This window comes from Zosterops lateralis (genome assembly GCF_965231275.1).
Source record: "Zosterops lateralis genome assembly, chromosome: 6".
Classification (NCBI taxonomy): domain Eukaryota; kingdom Metazoa; phylum Chordata; class Aves; order Passeriformes; family Zosteropidae; genus Zosterops; species Zosterops lateralis.
The window spans coordinates 26,754,687-26,775,797 of NC_139761.1; the positions used below are offsets into that span (position 1 = coordinate 26,754,687).

Below are 21,111 nucleotides of genomic sequence, written 5' to 3' on the forward strand. Positions count from 1 at the left end.
CACCTCTCTTAGCGATCTGTTCCAGTGCTAGCTCACCTGTGCAATAAAATACTTCTTCCTCAAATTCAGGTGGAACTTCAGTGCATCAGTTTCTGCCCATTGCCTCTTGTGCTGTTTGGCCCTGATTATTGTTCTGTGATAGTTTTGATTTTCCATCCAGTTTACCCTCACTCAGTAAAAATTAACCCAAACCCATTTCTGTTCCTTATGTCATGTGAGATTTGCTTAAAGCTTTAAGACACACATCATCTCCTTCTCTCCTGCCTAAAAGTCTTGTAATCTCCTTCTAGAAGGAAATTAGATTGGTTTGACATGATTTGCTTGTAAAATTCCATCAACAGTCCTTATTCAGCTAAGTGTTATTGTAGAAATAATTCAGATCTTGGTACTTTCAGGTCATTACTTTGCAAATATGAAATACAGTGTAGACAGTGTATTTTGTTGGTATCTGTTGTAATATTTAATGGATCAGAGGATTTTACATCATTTTAAAATATTATTATGGTAAACATTTCCTCTCTTTCAGTGAACAGAATTTTCACCATTTAAAATATTTTTTAAATCATATTATTAAAAACTCAAATCAAGCATTTTGCTAAACCCCACCATTTCCAAAGGCATGTTCCAGCGCTCAGCTACAACACATAAATTACAATGCTGAAAGTATTTTTTTTTCCTATCTTAGAAGTGATTCTCATTCAACCTACATTTTTTATGTACCCACATGAGCATATTTTGTGCATCTACAGACACCCATATTTTGCATGTCCACAGATACCTGAAGAGGTGAAATCATTTCCCAATAATTTATCCTACTGTCAAACCAAACTGAAAAAGAATACTGAAAACTAACGATACAGATGTGCCTCCAGGGCTTTTTTTCACTGCCTCTGGAAACCACGCTACCTCTTGCATTGCAGGAAATTTGGATAATTGTTTTTCTTACCTCCAGCAGTTGGAGGCAATGTTAAAACACAAGATCCTGTGAGTGTCACATCAATGGAAACCAAACATTAACAAACTTTTTACTGCCAGACTTGAGTCTTGATGGAAACTACAGGTAATCTCAGCATTTTCAGAAAACTCCACTTCGGTCTTTTCAAAAGTGTAACAAAATGAAAACCACAATATTTCATTTTAATGCAAATTGATAACATTTTCTCTAAGTAAATGTAGGAAAATTCTTCATAGACTCTAAATTACTATTCAGCCTGAACAATAACATGATAAAAATAGAACTGTTTTTTGTCTGAAATTAGATTGTCGTGTGTTTAAATATATTCTGTCTCTACCCAAAATCAAATAAGGGTATCCAGGTATAGCTAGGAAAGATTTCTTGCCAAAATACCTCCAAATTTTAAAAATTAAATACCATTTGAAAAATGACTTGGTAGATAATTAGTTTGATTTGTGTGCAGTAGGATGTAAATAGCTTAAAAAAGAATACATACAAGAAACAGTAACAATTTAATAATTTTTCTTTATCATGTGTATTAGTATTGCCAATAAATATAAGACCACATAAGTAGCTTCATCAGATGTGAAAGCTTCGCCAAATCTTAAACTGAAAAAGAAATGTTTTGCTTTCATTCAGTTTCACTAAATAAGGTCTAGAAGAATTGAGAGCAATTTAGTTTATATTTTGCTTTCCTGTGGAATTTTAAACAGTGCAGTCCTTCACAGTCAAGAAGAGATGAAAACCTCATTTAAATTGCCACTAGACTCTTCTGAAGTCAGTCATCAAGTTCTTCAGGTTAATATTGCCTTCTATAGTAACAGTCACATCACTGTGAAGATGCAGCTTATATTACAGCAATTTTTCCAACCTTCAGGAAATGGTGCAGAAAATTAAAGGATTTATTTTGTTGAATATGCCCTTCTGTAATGCAGCCGCATAATTTTTCTTAAATATCTTACATATATAGATATTCCTTGCATAATGGAATTAACACAAATTAAGAGTATTTCCACACCTGAAGATAAAAACAAAGGTTTTGACACTATTCCTAATCTTTGCCATATATTTTACAAACACTGAATGAAGAGTGGCATTTTCTTTCTTTTCTTCTTTCCTATTTTTTTTTTCAGTAATGGAGATAAATTGCAATTATAAGAGTCTCAGGGGCAGAAAGAGTCCTGCTGCTTTAGACAGTGCACAAACACAGAATAAAAACAATTGTGACTTTCCTAAAAGCTTCAGTAAAGCAGTTGGCACTACAGAGCTGAGTCCCGATGACATTCACAGTTTCAGTTTCTGAAATTATTTTAATTGTGCCTTTCATTCATTTCATTTTTCTCAGTAACAAGCTTGTTTTACAGGAAGCATTTTTGTTAACATCAGAACCCTGAGCCTACACAAGTTTTATGTAGCAAATCAATCTTATTTGATCAATGATGCTGATTGAAACATTACATCAATTTTTACTGTTTTTTTTTTTTTTTGTGTATAGTTATTATTTCTAAAATCTGGTTAATGTTCTAAACCAGTTCAGTTTTGCCCCATAGCCATTCAATACTTATAAATCCCTGCAGTAGCAGCGTGAGGTATTTCAGAAGGCAGCGATAAACTTGGGGTGTGTATGGATCACTTACACAACTATGACAACCTTACACAATTATAGCAACCTGCTCCAGAGGTTCATGTGCAAGGACCAACCTCAGCTGAAAATAACTGTGAGCCAGGAACACTCCTAGTTGTCAGAGCACCTTGTATGAAGCATTGTCATATAGACCTGCGGGGAGCTCCATCACTGTGAAGCTGGAGTACCATCCTCTGCTTAATCCTCAGCTGTAAATGTAACTCTTCAAGGTTTTGCACTGAGCCAGAGGTTCTTAACTGCTGAACCAGGAACAGAATATTTTTCTCAGTGAGCAAGCCCTGGCCAAAACTATGTCAGGGAGTAAAGATGAGTTGCAATGGCCAAGAGTATTTCCTGCTGTTGAGTCTTAGTACAGATGTAGCCTAGAGGTTCACCTGAAACTGAGCTGAATCATTCTCCAAGCTCCAGAGTGCCTTATTTAGATCTGTGTTTTCTGTAACAGGAGCTAAAATTTGTCATATTTGTGCTAGACTTGTGGGCAGCAAAATGAAGGATTTTTTTAAATCTGGATGTGGTCCTCACAGGGGCTATTACTATGAAGACATGATTATTTTTTGTCCTATGGGCAACAGAGTATTCAAGAAAAGATTAAGCATCTGTAATTGAGATTAAAATATCCCAAGCTACAGAGTAATTGTTTTATTCTGTTAATCATAAAAATGTAAGCCTCCAGCAGTTCCAAGAATTATCTGTGAAATAAAAGGTTCTCTAAGAAAAAGTTATACCAAATAGTATTTTTCCAGTCTTTTATAACATCAAATATTGAAGATAAAGTGTTTCATTTCCACTCTGTAGCAGCAATTTAGCACCTTTTGTAAAAGAAAAAAACTATGACTCTTTGGCAGCTTAAAGTAACCATAAAACAAAGAATATGTGAAAAATCCTATCATTGCAATGCTTCTGAGCTATTGAATAATACACTAGTAATATCATCCCAAATGAATTCAGAAACACACATTTAAAAAATGGGTGCTTTGAGAAAGTGTGAAAATTAAAAATTAAAAAACAATTTTTGATACTGATCTTTGAAACATGTTAATCTACACTGGAAGTCAAAGCAGAAGCAACATCATTTTTCAACATGTTTATTATCTTATTTGACTTCATGAATTTTCATTAGAATTTACAATCTTTTATTATTTAGCTCACTGTATTAAACATTTGCTTTTTCCTCCCAAGATCACCTTTTATGTATGTGGGTTAAAATAATGAAAGGATTATATATATAATCTCTCTATCTCTCTCTCTATATATGTATAATATATATTTGACTATTATATTATTGAAACAAACCATCAAAACCCAAAGGTTGATGGTAAATGAAAGTCTCACAGTTACCATTTGTTGTAAGGGAAATGAGTTCCCAAAATATAATTTTAAGAAAAGCCCATAGATCAACATCACTGTATCAGTATTTGATGCTGCACTATGGCAAACTGAAGTACCTATTTGTTTTGCAATGCAGTATTTTTTCATTGAAGGGAATAAAATGCCAAAATCTGTCAGCCCTGCTTGGCTTACTGTGCTCTGGCCAGTCTTGCTGAACTATGCTGCAAAAGAGGTTGCTGTGCTCTGGAAACAACAGCTCCAACTCATAAATGGCAGACCAAGCATATAACTGCGGCCTCCTCAAAGTCACAAATTTTATCATGATGCATGGCAAATAGCACTTGGGCTGACTTCAGAGTTTGCCATTCAGAGAATTTCCTAATGACCTATATCATTTGTGTGCATGATTCCCTGACTAGCTGAGGATCAGTATGCCTAAGGGGAAAAATTATAGGAGCTGTGACTCGAGCAGAAAGCTTTTGGCCTGAAGCTGTGGTGAGTTTGACTTCGAAAGTCATCCATATAAATGCAAAAATATGACATGCAGCCTTATTATGCCTGCATTCTCAACAGTAACTGGAGGCAAGAGTCAGGTACAGAGAGAATAATAAATAACTCTCATATTGTTTGTGAAAGGAACAGAAAAAGCCACATCTCTTTTCACGTCCATTTTTAATAACACGAGGCTTTATGTCAATACTCTGATGTTACACATGGCATCTATTGAAAACATGGAAGCTCAACTTGCAGATCCTAGAAGATAATGATGCATCTATGTCTATAGCAACATCCTCATATTATCATCAAAATTTCTCACTGAAGATGAAAAAAATGGGATTAAGTAACACAACCCCATTCCATAGTACTAATTGCTATTGCATAATTACTGTTTATAAGGTGAAGAGAGCAGTGAGCAGCAATACTTTCGTAGAACAGATTTTAATTTCTTTACACGGCAGGGGTAGAGGAGTATTCTCCCTGGATGCAGCAGACCAGCCCTGGTGGTGGGAAAATAAAGAATGTAGGAGCTGTGCTCTATTGTCCCTGTTCTTAATACCTTCTCCATCAGGAGGAACCCAGTTTGCAACACCCATCTACAAGAGCCAGCCATGAGTTAGCTCAGGGGCTTGAAGCAAACCAGCCCCCCACCTGCCAGAGCAGTGCCAGGCTCTGAAGTGTGGTCAGCCGCTCCATACAGAGCACAAGAAGCTGAAGCTGACTTTGACTAGTCAAGGGTAGCCTGGGTCGCTCTACTGAGCTTGCTCAGGCATGGCAAACAGCCTGTACAGTGTTGACTGTCACTGAGCTCTATTCCTCCTGCCCTGCTTGCTCCAGAGCCTCTGGCCATAAGGTTACCCTTTTCTAGCTCAGTGCTGGGTGCTGCTTCCCTCACCATTGGGTCAGTACTATCCTACAGCCAAGTTGTTTTCATGTGCTCCTGCTGTGTACAACCAGATCCCAAACTCAGGAGACAGGGAAAGCAAGTACATTTGGATCCACCTGCAGGGATCAACCTGGATCTAGAATACCACTCCTAATGGTAAAGCAGAAAACTGCTGGCCTTTGAGGGACTCCTCATGGAGTCAGCTTCATGACTGTTCAGCCTCCCTCTGTGCAGAATTAAGAGTGAGGTGTTGAAACTCAAGATTGGATCTGCACAAGAAAGAGCATATAGGATTAGCCTAATTCCATGAAAATAAAGAATAAACATATTGCTTCTAACCAGTTTGCTGTGTTACAGTGAGACCCCATGGTATGTACTGCAGGTAGGCACTCCCACTGCTCTCTGATTCCACTGGAACAAGATACAGAAGTCCTTCTAACATTAAAGCCTGTCAATCATACAGACGAAGATTTGGTTCAGGAGATCCCCAAGCAGGAAAAGTCACTAAATGTCACAGGCGCAATGAGAAAGAAACTGACTAATAGTGTTCTTACTTCCTTTAGGCAATCACAATAAGCAGGCAGATTGTGTGTCTTTTATCTGGCTACTTTTTTTCCCCTAATAGATGCAAATTTCTGCTTCTCACAATAAAAAACAGTAATTGTATCTGACACAGCTTTCACATTGAATCTGCGGGGTTTTCCACAAGTTTAATTAACTTTTGATTGTTATAACACATTTCAGTGTCTGTTTTGTAATTGTATGAAAGACTAAACAAAACACTAATCTATTTTTAATTGTATATATTAAATTTTTGTTACTTTCTTTAAACACAACTAGCAGATAAAATCAACTGCTCAAATCACAGAACTGTACTTCCACAACAGGAATACCAGCCTTCACTGTGAACAACTCTGACATTTGTGGGGACACTAAATTAACTCTGCTGGAAAAGCTAAAGGGGTGGACCAATTCTGATGCTACAGAACTGGAGCTGAAGAAGCCATGACCTTCCTCAGAGGTAAAAGCACAAAGATAAAAACCACAGTACCATCTTCCTTTCAATCAACTTCCCCTAGAAGTCTGCAATGGTTCTTTCAAATGCTAAGTAGACCTGGGGGGCAGTTTGGAAGGCAAAGTGGATGATAGTCTTCACTGTATGTCTTCTCTGGAAGAGCTGTTTCTGGTAGCTCTGCACAGGCATTGTGCAATAATTGTGCTCTTTGATTGACAGGACTGCTCATTTCTGCTGTCTGACTCGTACTAGGGAAATTCTTCATGCCTTCTTTGCTTTTCTTATTTAAATACCTCTGGAGGAAGGAGGATGATGGTTAGGAGGCAGACATACTCCTGACATCTGGACAGTACTTTGAATAAGTCAGTACTAAATACAGTCATCATAGCGTGCCTTAGACAGTAAAATTATTCTAACAGCAGGAGCTAATCCTCTCTGCACCCGCACTGCTGTTAAGCAGTACCTTGTCTCTTCCAGCTAATCAGTATTTCAGCTAATATTTCTGAGACTGGGTCTTGAACTAGACTGAAATAGGCTACAAAAAATAAACACCAAATATAGGAGCCAGAGAACCTATTTGTGCTATTTTTGATAAGGCAAGTAGCTCAAAAAGAGAAACAAAATAAGTAAACTGGGAGAAAAAGAGAAGAAAAAGAGGTCATCCTCTGTCGCAGTGCCTCTTCGTGCCGCTCGCCTCGGCCAGCCCTGACACTGCAGCTACACCGGGGCTCTTGATGCTCGGAGCAGGATCGCAGCGACGGCGTGGAGTAAGTGAGAGACGGGACTCTCTTGAAGGTCAACCAAACTGGGATTATTGCAAGGAACCTGCTCCCAGGGTGGTGCCTCAGGAGAGACCCCAAACCCCTGGGTGCAACAACATATAAAGGGGGGCGGATCTCAGGGCGGGGTAGAACATGTAACCAATAGGAACAAACCAGGGAGTGGCTCAGGGGGTGACAATCATGGGAACAACGAGTAGCGTGTAACTGGGAGGGGACCCCTGGACCTTGAGCAATCACCTGAAGCCTCTCCTGGAACTTTCCAGGTGTGGGGTGAGGCCTCAGAATGACTGGCAGGACCAGAGGGTTACATAACATGTGATTGACACATAAGGGAAAAGAGGGAGTGACCAGCAGGGGCTAACAGGAGGGGTTACAAAGAACACACCATTTGAAACTTACAGAAAACATCGCCAAACAATCCGAACTGGTTTTCACACTCCCACAATCCTCCAACAGAAAGTGAAGGACTTGACTCATGATCATAAACATTACTTCAGAAACAAATCACACTAACATTCTGAGCTGTCCTGTGGCAGTTTAAGCATCTTGGACTAAAGATATGCAATATCTTTTTTTGATTTGATGACTGACCTGTTGTTTCAACATGGCCAAATTAAAATTATACTTTATTTCAACATTCATCCCAATTTACAAATTATTTGGTGGGAATGTCTTTACCTTGTGATGGAAATTTGCAATTCATTGTTGCAAATTCCACTTTCCAGGCCATTCTCTGATGATGAGTCTTAACAGCAATCTTTAAGAGCTGGCACAAGGCACAAGGACATCCATCAGTTCTGTCTCACCCTTCACACCAGTAATGGTCCCCAGCTGCAGTGGTGTGTTTTGGGGTTTTACCAGTTTTCTATATGCATCTGTTGGTTTTATACTGTTTGCCAATGTTTTTTCCCATGTACCCCATGTTTTACCCCATTAGGGTTTACCCCAGTTATCATTATTAATCAATCATCATGTATGTGACACCTGGGTCCTGTCTGTCACTTCGAGGCCTCTCCCTGATGTCTAGAAAGTTCTGGTGAGGACGTCCAGGGATTGGCAGGTCTCAGTTCTCCTTCCCCCTTTGTTCCTTGATTTGCTCTATGGGTTGTCACTTTAGTTCTGGGTCACTCCCTTCCCATTCTGGATTGGTTCCAAGCTGTATCCTCCCTACTCCCCCGCCCCCATATTTAAGTTGAAACCCCTCAAGTTTTGCAGGCTTTGGCGGGCTGACTCCTGGGTGACAAGAGATATATAAAAAACTCAGTTGAAGTTCCCCACCAGAGTCTCATTCCTTTATTTCTCACACTGTTCACACTGCTGCTGAGACAAGAACCCAGAGGATGGGAACTGTATTCCAAAATACAGAACTGCACCTTCTTGCAGTGCAGGTGCCAGAGCTGGCCAGGGAGAGCAGGCAGAAGCACCGCACCACCACACCCACACATGATTCTTTACTAAGTCATTCTAAGTGATTGAAATTGGCAAGGGAAGAGTCCCAAATTTGGCAAGGGAAAAGTTCCAAATTTGGCAATAGAGAAAATGAAATGTTGAAATCTAATTCTTCCCTTGACACTCCAGAACCTTTCAGCTACATCTGTCCCAAAGGAGGTAGTCCTACCAAAATACAACCTTTGCCAGCAACCTACTTTGTATCTTCGCTATCTAAGTGCCACTGCAGCTTTGTATAGTTTCTCTTCAAAACAGATAGGGCAACTCTGTCCATGTGATAGCTGCATGAGAGACCTCTGATCATGTTTCAGACAAAGGAAAACCATCCCAGATACATCTTGTCCTTTCAAAGGTCCAGTCAACTCCTGCCCCTGCCAAATGGTGTGCAACACCAAACTTAATAATAACAACAAAACCCCCCCAAAAAACATTCCCAGAGAAGAATTCAACCACTTGAGGCCATTTTGGTACCGAAAGACAAGGAGAAAGCCAAGTCCCTGCACAGGCAGAGCTTCCTTCCAGCATCCACCCACCTCTTGACAAAAGGATTTGTTCCAAATATAGAATCACCCTATATATAAATAATCACAGTATATATATATATCATCAGGATCTTCAAGTCCAACTAGTGGCCCTGCACAGGACACCTCAAGAATCACACCATGTGCCTGACAGTGTTGTCCAAACACTTCCTGAACTCATTCCTACAAAGGGTAAGGAAAAACACACCTCTACTGCAAATTGTGAGACTGCCATCTGCCCCTCCAAAAGAGAAATGATCTGAAAATAACCAGAAATGTCTTCTGGGTACCATTCTCAAAATACCTACTTTCAGATTCAGTGACAACAAGCAGAGAGGATACAGGAAATATTCTGGGACGACTGTCAAATTCAAAACATGCAGAAAAAAGTCTTGATATAGTACCTGATAAAAATACCAACCTATTTTATGCATGGATATATTCTTTAGATGTCAGGAGGTGCGTTTTTTAAATATTTAAATCCAAATCCATGCCTAAAATTTATCCAACAAATTTACTATCATTCTTTGGTATATAGGCCAGTAAGATTCGAGAAATTCAAGGTGCAACAGAATTATTTGGCTTCCCAAGGAAAATACAACACAATTCCACCAAGAATCTAGAAATAAACAATGATGAAAATAAACTAATTTTTCATATGCAATGTTTCACAGGCATTTGTATTGAAACTTACACATGTATAAATGCTCTCTACCATATCCTGGTGTAAATAATGGCACAGCACCAAATACCAATCAATATCCTTATATATTAATATCCCTCTATAATCTGCTTATCATAATTTGCTGAGACTGTAGCAAAATCCATTTTCCTCAACAATCAATTTATATTGCAAATACATATGGAAACTCCTTTCAATTTAAATGGATTTCTACATCATTAAACTCTTCTTAATGAGTCTGGGGATACAGCTTTCAAGTAAATGAACAGAAGGTATTTTCAATAAAATTAGCTCAGTTTTAATAAAAACATATATTTTACAATACCCTACAGCTAGTGAAAATGAGCTACTTCATACACCAACCACCTAGTTCAATTTCCCATTCTTCCAGGAAGGTTTGCTTTGGGAAGAGCAACCTCACTGAGAACACATCGAGAATCTTCTTCTAAAATGACAGAAGCCAAACATCTCCTCATGTATAACATTGATTATATAGAAGTGCATACAGGCCCTTGCTGTTCAATAGGGATCTTTGGTAATCTTACTTTATGATTGACTCCAGGTACTAAAATTCAGCTTCTTACTCACACTGCTATACATTAACTTTTTTTTTTTTTTTTTTTTTTTTTTTTTTTTTTTTTTAAGCACAGTTGCAAAAATAAAATCTTTGGTCATAAAATGAATTTGGAGAAAGATACTGAATTCTGCATCATTCTATCCTGAAGGCAGTATTGTTCAAAACTTGTGTCTGACAGAATTCACGTATGGGAGAAAGACAGTTTTGGAAATATTATTCAAGGATATCAGGGTATGTAGCCAAAAACCTGAAAGATAATAAAAGAACCATTTGCAGTATTTTAACCTTTCCCATTAGTAGTGGGAGCTCATTTCAAAACTATGCACTTCTTTTTCCAGATGATTTGGATCACTGGCTACCTTGATCCCCTTTAACTCCATTTTCTGTTCTCTCTGCTCCACTGCAGTATCATTGAAGAGAAGTACTCCAGCTTGACAGACTGATCTCAGCCACCTGAAACGCAAACAAGTAATGAACAAAAGAAACAACAAACATTATTGATATTATAAACTATGCAGCATGCTGCTCTTATCACAAGCATGTAACATCTCCCCACCAGAAGACAAGGAGATCTTTCATTTCTCATCAAAACACGAAACCAAAGCCCGCTTTCTGCTGGGGCTATTGGGGCATCGGTAAGTAGAGCTGAATTAATATTTTATTTAACTCTGTTCCAAGGCTTGTCTCCATAGAGAGGGCAGATCAGGACCTTCCATTTAACCATCGGCACAAGGTCCCGCCCCAGGCCCCGCTGCCCGTGACGGGCGGGCTCCGGCCGGGGCCGGTGGCAGTGGCGGTGCCGGTGGCAATGCCGGGGCCGGTGCCAGGGCCTGTGGCGGAAAGGCGTGTCCCGGCCCGCCCTCAGCGCTGCGGGCCCGCCATGGCGGCGGCGCGGGCGGCTCGGGCCCGGGCCCTGCTGCAGCAGAGCGTGTCCGCCCGCCTGCAGGTGCGGCCGGCCGAGCGCGGCTCCGAGGCGCACTGGGTGGAGGTAACGTGGGCCATGGGCCGCCTCCCGCCCCGGGCATCGCCCCTCTCCCCGCGCAGCCCCGCGGGAAGGCGCTCTGTCCGTCCCCTGCGCCCGCGGGACAGGGGGGCGGGCAGGCTGTGAGGGGAACCCGCTGTGCTCCTGTTCCGGGCCGGGCTGCATTTCGGCAGTTTGCTGACCTCGTCTCATTTCCACTCTCCTCGCCCCCTGCTCGTCAGCGAAGGCTGCGGTCAGTCCCCTCGGCACAGGGATAAGCAGCAGGAGGCCGAGGCCGGCGCACAGCCTTCTCTCCCTGCTGCTCTTTTCTCTCTCTCCTTGTGGTCCGCAGAGTCCTCCGCAGGCACAGGTCTCTTCAGCTCCACGACCAAACACTCCCCTTCTAACTGTGTTGTTCCTTCTTTTCTTAAACGCCCTCTCACAGAAGCACTCCAGCCTTGGCTGGCGGGCTCAGCTGTGGCTGTGTTTGTTGTGTGATGGTGCTAACTTGGGCGGCAATGGGACTGTGGCAGCAGTCCTTCTGATGTTGTTTGGTTGGGTTTTTTTCCCCCAGGACACTAACTAAAAATGAAATTTAGCATGTAGACCACCACACATGTTGAGGAAAATTCCGCTGGGGACGGTGGGTAGGTGTGTAGACACTTTGGTTGTGCTGTGCATGCAGCCCAGGGCTCTTCACCACAGCAAGAAGGCTGCCCCTTGGAATGCACTGCCCTGCTCTAGTTCTCATTGCTTGTGAGTTACCTGCCACAGAATAACTCATTTCTGCCATTGTCAACTATTTAGCCTATGGGTTTGTGGTTTTTTTGTTTGTTTTTTTTTTTTTTCTTTTGTCCTTTTTAAAGACTGTTATAACAGAAGGGGCTTAATACAGTCACTTGCATAAATTTTCAAATGTAGAAGTTCTAACGTGGTTAAACAGTTTATGCATTCATTCAACATATCTGAAGAGAGTTCACTATTTGCCTTTCATATTAGCCTTAAAACATTTCCCTCCTTGTTCAGAAGGGACAGGTGGATCCAGCAGAACTGGTTTCTGCAGTATGCTCTGGGAAGCCAGAATGTTTTACTGGGAGGAAATAGGTGTCATCTCACAGATACTGTGTTTCACAGAAGTGCATCTGTGTATATTGCATTATTAGCCTCTCAGTATAAGGTTAATTACAATCAAATTTGCTTAGTCCAGCATAAATTAACTATAGGAGAAATAAGCTATTTCTAGCTTGCTAATCACAGAAGCAATTGTAGATCTACTAAAGAAAAGCAGAAATGTAATTTTACTGTCTTTCTTTTAAACTATCTTAAAAGGTACATGTGGTTGAGAGATATGAATAACTTTGCTGCAAGGAGGTTATGTACTTTATCTCTCTACTTTGCAAAATCACTAGGAAAGTAATAGATAGCACTAAAGGGACCTGAAAGAGATTTGGGTGGTCTCCAACAGATATTTTGCAGATATGAACCTTACTAATGTTTGTCATGGGTACCTGGGAATCTTTCCTGGGTCACTGGGGCTTCTTAAGAGAAGTCTGTTTTAACAAGAACTAGTCACCATGCAGAAAAAAAGACAATTGGAAATTCATATTTCTCTAGTATGAGGTCACTGGAAGGAAATCTTGCTGCTGACATTTTCTGGTAGGGTAATTTTACTCCCTATTTTTGCGTGTCAATGCAAAACCACAAAAATAAAAAATACAGACCTCATCAACTATTATTTACATCAACCAGTGTGTTCCTGATGTTTTATGACCAATCAAAAGTAGGACCTCACCTTGAGACATTGTGATGATATACCCTCCACAGAAGGTTTAAGTAGACAGCAAAATAGGAAGGAAAAAAAGGAATTCTTCTTGTGAAGGTAGGGGTGACATAAGGTAAGGTTTGGTGTATTTCATAACTGTGGGAGAAAAGAAACAAAATGAATATTCAGCTAAAAATTTTAAGTGCCTACATTTTATGCAAGGAGAATGATCTTTTCCTTATCTTCTTTCCCTTGACTTGTTTTCTGGTTACTATGGCAAAAAGAGGTGCAGAATACCAGGCACAGACTTGTTCTGTGACCTGTGGCAGGTGACGCAATCTCTCTTTGCTGCACTGAATAGAAGAAATATGAAGAAATCTTCCCAGAGGGTAGTAAATCTGAACTTAAAATGGAAATGTCACGGAATAATTTATGTTAGCTTCACAAAGTGACTTTCTAAGAATTACAAACTATCTCTGTTTTTATTATCCATTTCATTTTCCTGGAGAAAAATACAGTAAAAGGTAGAGTAGAGATAATATTTTGCAGAATATATTTCAGTTTTGCTAATGAAATCCTGAAAAATATAGATGAATGTATTTAGTAAGGAAGGTGAGGAAGGAATCAGTTGTTTGTTTTTTCCTGCAAAAGAGCTAGAAAGCAGCATTTGGAGGTAGTGTTGCTGAGGCTGTCTGTATGGCATTGGGGCTGGGTACTTCAGCCCTTCAGGATTCAGATTGCCTGATCTGATGATTTCTTTAGACAGCTGTATAATAAATGCCAGTGTGGCGTAGTATCTTGCTTTGCTAGTTTATTTATGTAGGCATTTTACTGCTCCCAGTAGATCCACACAGAGCACACCTTTCCTGTCCTGTCACTGTGTAGGTTCTTGCAGTGGCTGTTTGCACACCAGCATGTTGAATTTATCATCTTATTTGTGGCGTTTTGCTCGAATATTTGTGCATTAACTATAAGTCTGAGGAACAGTCAGCTAGGCTTTGATGGGTTACCGAGGACCTGCAGCTGTGAAAATGGTTTTGCTTTGGTTCAAAAAGTTTACACATTCCATTGACAATGAGCACAAGTCTTGGGACACCTGGAACACTGATATAAGGTCAGACAGACACATGTTATTATTAGGTTTGGTCTTGTAATTGCATTCCATTTTACATCTTCTGTTCAATTAAGAAAACTAAGGAGTGAAGTAAGACTTAACAAGAGGTTGAAGCACAGCTTTCACAGTTAAAACCATAAGTTTCAGCTTACAAATAGTTGCATAGCTTTCAACTATATCATGGTTGTAAAGTGTTCTAGAAGACCATAAACATGCAGAACAAATAGAAGCATCCTCTATCAGCTTTAACTTGTCTCTGAATTAATTCTTTTCTCATTTAATCTCCTGTCCCTCTAATTTTCTTCAATATGTATGTCTCATCTTGTGATAAATAGTTTAGTCAAAAACAGTCATTGAATAAGGGCAGAGGCTGGAAAAATAATGATTTATTTTACATAATCTTTGTCTGTCTGGCCTTCAGACTTGCAGAGGTCACTTTACTCACTTTTTTATGTCTTTAAATGAGCTGCTTGCAGAATATCATTACTGGCGTGAGAATGTATTAAAAAAGACTCATAAGTCTCAGAATTAAAATTATTTTCTGTGATGTGTGCTGTATCACAGTCACTTATTTCTAATGCTTGGGTTAGACGTATACAATGTAAATACATTTGGCCTATTTTATCAAAAACATTTTATTGGTAGCTATTTGTGCATTATTGTTACCTATTAATATCCTGACACCAGTCTGTTTCTGGAATGAATATTTAGCTAAACTTGTATGGATATCTAATGTTTGGCAGTCTGCATTTCTCTCCCTTATTTGAGCAGATGATTTGAAATGTCATTTGAGGTTCCAGCCATCAAATTTCTTACAGTGTTTATGAAATACAGCTGTCATTTGGGAATCTGGGTAATATTCTGCAGTGCTCAAATTGAGTTTTGAAAGGAGCCATTTAAAACTTTTGAAAGTTCTCAGCATGTGACATTTTGGCTACAAAGAACATTCTCTTTTTTCATAAGTTAGTCACTAGAAAAATAGTTGAGAAGGCATTTTCTCAGTCATCGCCTTGAGCATTTTGTTTAATCTTTGCAATAACAAAGAGACAAAATCTTGTGTGTATAGCTAAGATTTCTTCACCAGAAACCTTTATCATTTAAAGAAAAAGGGAAAAAAACAAATAGAAGATTTTTTTTTTTAAAAAGTAATTTTTAGAAACTATTCATATCTTCTATCCTTTTCCTTCGATAGCATTGGTATTAATAACTCCTTCCTGTCCCAATCTAACATCCTTTCTTGTGCTTTCTCTTCAGTAGAGACCTAATTCTTTCCTCAAATACAGTTCTTAAAGTAGTCTCTCTGAACATGTGCTAAAGGTGCTAAAGATGTGGCATATCCTTTACTCTGTGCCAATCAGCTGAAAGGTTCCATTTTGACAGTTAGATAAATACTATTTTGAACAACTTTATAATACTCTGAACAACTTCACAGTTGTTGGTCGTCATGTTTAAAGATTTAATTAACAGACTTTGTGGTTTTTTCAGAATTATATTGTACTAGATTATTTTCAACATCAAAATAAAATTCAGTTCTTTGACATGTCCTGTGGTGTTTTTCATGTTTCATAATTGGAAATAATATCAAAATTCACGCTGAAAATTATTTTAGCTGTGCGTTTGATAGGAAAAAAAACTTCAATTATTTCTTATGCTGGATTTAAGTATACTAATTCACCTTGTCACCTCATCTATGATAATTCTGTACACTCTACATTCCAACTAAATTTGGCTTCACATGGAGCTAATAAATTGTCTTAATTGTGTGAAGAAGCATTGTGCAAATAATCAGCATGTATCTTACCTTCCACAGTGTGATGTGTAAACTTAATGTCTGAAGCTATACTAAACAACAAAACCTGCTCTTTGAATCTTTGTCTGTTATGTGCTTTGGTTTTGTCATTGTTGATACCAGTTTTAATGATAAGCATGCATGGTAGATAATGAGAAACATTGACACAGTTTTCTGTAATCTTTTGTAGATCCAGAGAGGGCTTGTTATCTACATATGCTTCTTCAAAGGTGCTGATGAGGATCTTGTCCCAAAAATTGGTATGATATAATCCATAGACATTATTGTATTGTTTGAAAAGGAAGAAAAGCAGTTGAGGCAGGGAAGGTACCATGAGATGGCATTATTCTAAATAATGCCATGAGATAAACCATGAGATGGCATTATTGCAAATCAATTACTTGGCTGAAAGAACAGTTGGTCTGTCTTGTTTCTTTTGACAGTTGTCCATGCCTCCTCATCTGTCTCTTCATGACCAACCTAGAAAACAAATCCCCCTGATAACATTCTAGCAAACAAAGAATATGCTGCACCTCCTGTTTAATGTATTACATGTGTCAGGCAATAGGTTCAGTCCAGGATAGAACTGAATTTTAAATACATGACATGATTTGATAAGTATTTTAACACTGATCTCACTATATATGCAGGATATTTAAAATTATAGCCGGTAGAGGGAGTTGTGTGGATAATGAAACAGTGTCTTTGCATCTCACTTCAGTGGTGCGTACATACACTGTTAGCATGTGCAGTTTTCTGGTCCAGAAGCAATAACAGCAATGTCTGCAGTTCTTGTCTTCTCCACATGCACTTGAACATTTACACTGAAGCAGAGAATGTGCTGTGGATAAGGTCAAATAGTAACAATTTCTATCTTTACCCAGTGCTGTTTTGGCTTGATTTTTTGTGCTGTTTTAGGGGGTTTTTTTACTTTTATGTCATTTCTTCTCCCTCCTCTCCTCCATCAGTAGCACTGGTTCCCCTGGGAAATTCTGTACTGCTGCATATTCCAGATAAAAGTGCTCTTTTTCTTTTCTGTGGCTGGCTGATAGCTGTGATTTGGCTAAAGGTTGTGTAATAGTATTTCACTATTTCAGTCTATTTCAGGCTGCTGGCTGGGACCAGCAGTGCACAATACAGGTGCTATTAAAAATGCTGAGAGCAGCTCCTGGGGGCTTCTCACTTGGTCTTGGAGGGCACAGCCCTTCTGTGATGCTAAATATTTAAAGCTATGATATAAAAGTTTGTTTTGTGGTAGTGAGAGTTTCATGAGAACGTTGCTTGAGAATAATCACATTTTCAGCTATGGGGCAGCTGAAACAGGCCAGAAAAAGAAAGTTCTGTTTCCTATCAGGAGATTCATCCAGGAGCATCTTCCTTGAGTGCCGGTCTTAGAGAATATTGTTTCCTAAATATCTTTTGAATCTGTTTCAGTGTGTGGGTTTGGTTCCTGAATCACAACTCAGCTGTTTTTGCTTCTAACAACATTAAACATTTATGTTTAGGGTTTGAAGGCATGACTAGTATCCTCCCAGCTTTTACAGAGTTGGGGTAATGATTTGATTTGTTATAGAAACATCAGAAAATCTAAAGTTAGTAAATGCATTGATTTTATTTGCAAGTTTAAATGTTGTGGCTTATAAGCCAAATTGCATCTGACCTTCCTGCCCACCTCCTGTCTCAAGTGACAGGAAGTCTGGAAGTGCAGTGCTGAAGGACGCTTGCTCTACTTGGGACCAAAACATGGAGCTGTGCCTTCAGCTCAGATCAGTCTGGGTCCTGCTGCAAATTGCTGCCACCAGAATGAAACGAGAGTCAGGGCAGAATGTTCCCCAAAGTGCACTGAGGATGGTGTGTCCTACAATGCGCAGTGTTGTGCAAATGCTGCCTGTATGAGTATCAAGCAATTAAGGAAGGCATGCAAATAACATCTGGGGTTCCTTTGTGTGTGTCCAACTAGAATCAGCTTCGGGATTTTAGATAGCCAATCACTTCTCCCAAAAATAGAACTTTAGACATATGATATTAATATCCTTCACGTTCCTCACAATACTCAGACATGTTAGTTGGTTGAGTATTTATTGATTGTCCATGTTTCAGTTCATTAATAAACAATTTCTTTTACTCAGTGGTTTGTCAAACATCAAAATATTTGTTGGATCTTGTTTATGATGCCCTATTTAAATTACTTCAGTTATGCTAACTCTTATTTTATTTTTGTTTGCAGTCGATACGCTGTTGAATGTTAAATTAAGTGAAAATGAAAACGGCGAGTTTGTCTCTGTTCTTGATCTACCAGGGGACGTACTCATCATACCACAAGCTACTCTAGGTGGTAAACCAAAGGGAAGAAGGATGCAGTACCATGCAAACATCGACAAAGAAAAAGGGTTTGAACTTTATTCTCAGTTTGTGACTCTGTGTGAAAAAGAACTGGCTGCCAATGCCAAATGCATGGAGGCCGGTGTTCTTGTCAAGCACGGCACATACGGAAACAGGCAGGTGTTAAAACTGGATACAAACGGACCTTACACTCATCTGATGGAATTTTGAAAAAATAAATTGTATCTCAAATACAGTACTGGTGTCTTTTGTTTGATTGTTTGGTTTGTTTTTTTTTTTTCTCCTAAGCATTGAAGTGCTGGATTCTCTTGGCAGATAGTTAAAAAAGACTTTCACTCATCTGTACTGGTTTTGCCAATCCCATTGAATAGAAGGATGCTTGAGACTGCCTTGCTATGAGTATGTGTTTTTGTCTCATATGCATCTGAAGTGTGCTCAATATATTTGTTAATATTGATCCAATAATTCAAAAGATTTATCAGCAAAAATGGAATAATGCAATCATTTTTTACTAAAAAATAATGAAAGAATATAGCTTGAAGAGTATAGCTTGAAGAAGTGGTTTATAGATTTAAAAAGATACTTTAGATGCATTTGTATCAATTTTTACCTTTATGTTTTCTATCTATAAATGACAATGCTTTCTAACTAATATATTGAAAACAAATTCACTGAATTTAGCCTCTTAGAGAGTAAGTACTAAATAAGAAAGTCCATCCCCCTCAACTGGAGTGAGTAAGGGTGGGAGACTTACGGCAGTACAGGACTGATCTTGGCCTATGCAGGGAACAATAAGTGAGGCACATCTAGAAACCAGCACTCTCGCTGAATTGCTTGCTTGAAGTTTGCATTCTGAAATCTCTGATGTGTTTTGATAGGCTGCCTGCTATAGCTTGGTTACTGCGGTCTTGCTGTCTACTCAATTCTTTCATAACAGAGCCTCAGGAAAAGAACAGAAACATTCAAATGAAAACAAAAATAAAGATGGTATACAATGTACACTTCCATCTCATTGTTCTCTTTGCCCCTATTGCTTCCTTCCAACTTTTTGTCCATTGAAGCTGCGAGGCACAGACTAGCTTTCCTTTTATAGACAATATTGATACATTGGGGCCCCCTTCCCAGCTGACCCCCTATGCAGTTCTGTTATAAACATTATTAACAGATGGTGTTAAGAAGATATGGGAAATTCTGTCTTGAAAGGCAGTAAGAACAGAACAGCTATATTAAAATGTGGCAAATTCAAAACTGATTCAAATGTTTTCATCCTGTGAAACAAGTTTCTCTTTTTAATGCAGCATTATGGTTTAGAAGGGTTCAAAGTGAAATCAGACATTTATATGGTTTGCAGCAATTATCCAGAATTGCTGTTTGAATAAGAATTTATTCTGGAAGATAGGTAAAACCTTATGGCTAGTGAGGATGGCAGCTTGCACAATCCTGAATTATAGGCCAGTAGTTACAAATACTCTGTCCTTATTTTATACAAAACATTGAATGTGTAATCTGTAGGCTCAAACTATCGCATGAGAATCACATTTTTTTAACAGGTACAAAACTTAGAGTTTTGATGAGAGAGTAATGAGGTTTTTTTCAGGTTAGCTTAATATATGGTTAATAATTATGAAATAAATAAGGATATTGAATTCCTGGCAACTGTCAGATATTCTCACAGTTGAAAACAACCATTTACATTAATGGCCTAGAAATATTAGCTATTAGGACCCAAATGACATATTTATTCATTAATAATTAACAGTTATGACAGACACAATATGAGTCATGTTCAAAGTTCCTACTAGCAACATTTAAACAATATTGTCCTGATGCAAATGACTAATACAATTCATTATGATCTGTGTGCTTGAAAAAACATTGCAATTTTCTTTCTGTTGGAGGCCAAATCCTTGCAAGTGCTGAGTAATACCACTTTTCACAGACTTTACAGGAATTGTGGGTATTTAGTATATCTCAAGACTTGATCCTTTGAGGTATACAAAATCTGCAGCTTTTCATTTACTTCCTGTCTCCAGAAAGATCTTTGGCAGCCTGGCAATTCATTCTCTATACTTTAGGAACTCTTAAGATTTCTAAGAGCGATAAGCTTGAAAATGTTTAGTGAAAAACAGACTTGAAAGCAAACTCCATCTCATAGCATCATATAAAGCACATAAAAACTAATGTACATTCCAGGGGTTCTACGGACCAGATAGAACTCTGAAATTTTTGTGAAAAGGTGGATATTTGTGTATTATCTGGCCATTCCTCATTTATTTGTGTATCCATCTTGGAATACTGATTTCTGCCATCCTCTGCTCCAGGGATTGGCAGCTTGTTGAATGATGTGCCCTTTGTACTGCTTTATTTATATCTACTATTGATTCACAATCCATTTAGTGAAGGAAGCCATTTCTGAATAACATGCTGGACCATACTGATAAAAAAATTGATTAAAATTACTTTTTCAAAGCCAAATGCTTATTCCCTTCAACCATGAATATATGCTTTAAACAGATGACCTGACTCTGCTTTAAATAGTTTCTGTAATATGACTAGACAAAAACTCAGATAATTATCCTGTTCTATACTTAGAGAATATCTATTAGAAGATGCTTAATATTCCCCACTTCCTTGAAATAACCTATAAAGCGAGGAGTTGTCCTTATGCCATTATGTCTCCAATTCACCTGCCACGCAGGAATTTGCAATATCGGGTTTTTGTGACCTTGTTTGCAGCGCACACACCCAGTTGTGTTGAAGCTGAGCGTGTGTGGACTATGAACTGGGCTCATAAACAGTCACT

General features: G+C 38.8%; 1 protein-coding gene across 2 annotated transcripts; it reads left to right on the forward strand.

Annotated features, from left to right (window-relative positions):
• Nucleotides 1–11,130: 11,130 nt before the first annotated feature.
• Nucleotides 11,131–18,543, forward strand: DTD2 (D-aminoacyl-tRNA deacylase 2). Of its 2 annotated transcripts, none has more exons than XM_083863183.1 (3): nt 11,131–11,327; nt 16,156–16,225; nt 18,193–18,543. In XM_083863183.1, the coding sequence occupies exons 1-3, from the start codon at nt 11,148–11,150 to the stop codon at nt 18,516–18,518; spliced, it is 576 nt and encodes a 191-aa protein (XP_083719309.1). In that variant the 5' UTR covers nt 11,131–11,147; the 3' UTR covers nt 18,519–18,543. The 2 variants fall into 2 exon arrangements, with proteins under 2 accessions (XP_083719309.1, XP_083719310.1); XM_083863184.1 differs by having other exon boundaries at nt 11,131–11,285.
• Nucleotides 18,544–21,111: the final 2,568 nt, after the last annotated feature.

Excerpts from the sequence above, each read along its gene's own strand:
- DTD2 (XM_083863183.1), top strand. The coding sequence starts at position 11,148 with ATGCCGGGGCCGGTGCCAGGGCCTGTGGCGGAAAGGCGTGTCCCGGCC. Across the intron at positions 11,328-16,155 it reads CCGAGGCGCACTGGGTGGAG|ATCCAGAGAGGGCTTGTTAT; the intron begins GTAACGTGGGCC and ends AATCTTTTGTAG. Across the intron at positions 16,226-18,192 it reads GGATCTTGTCCCAAAAATTG|TCGATACGCTGTTGAATGTT; the intron begins GTATGATATAAT and ends TTTTGTTTGCAG.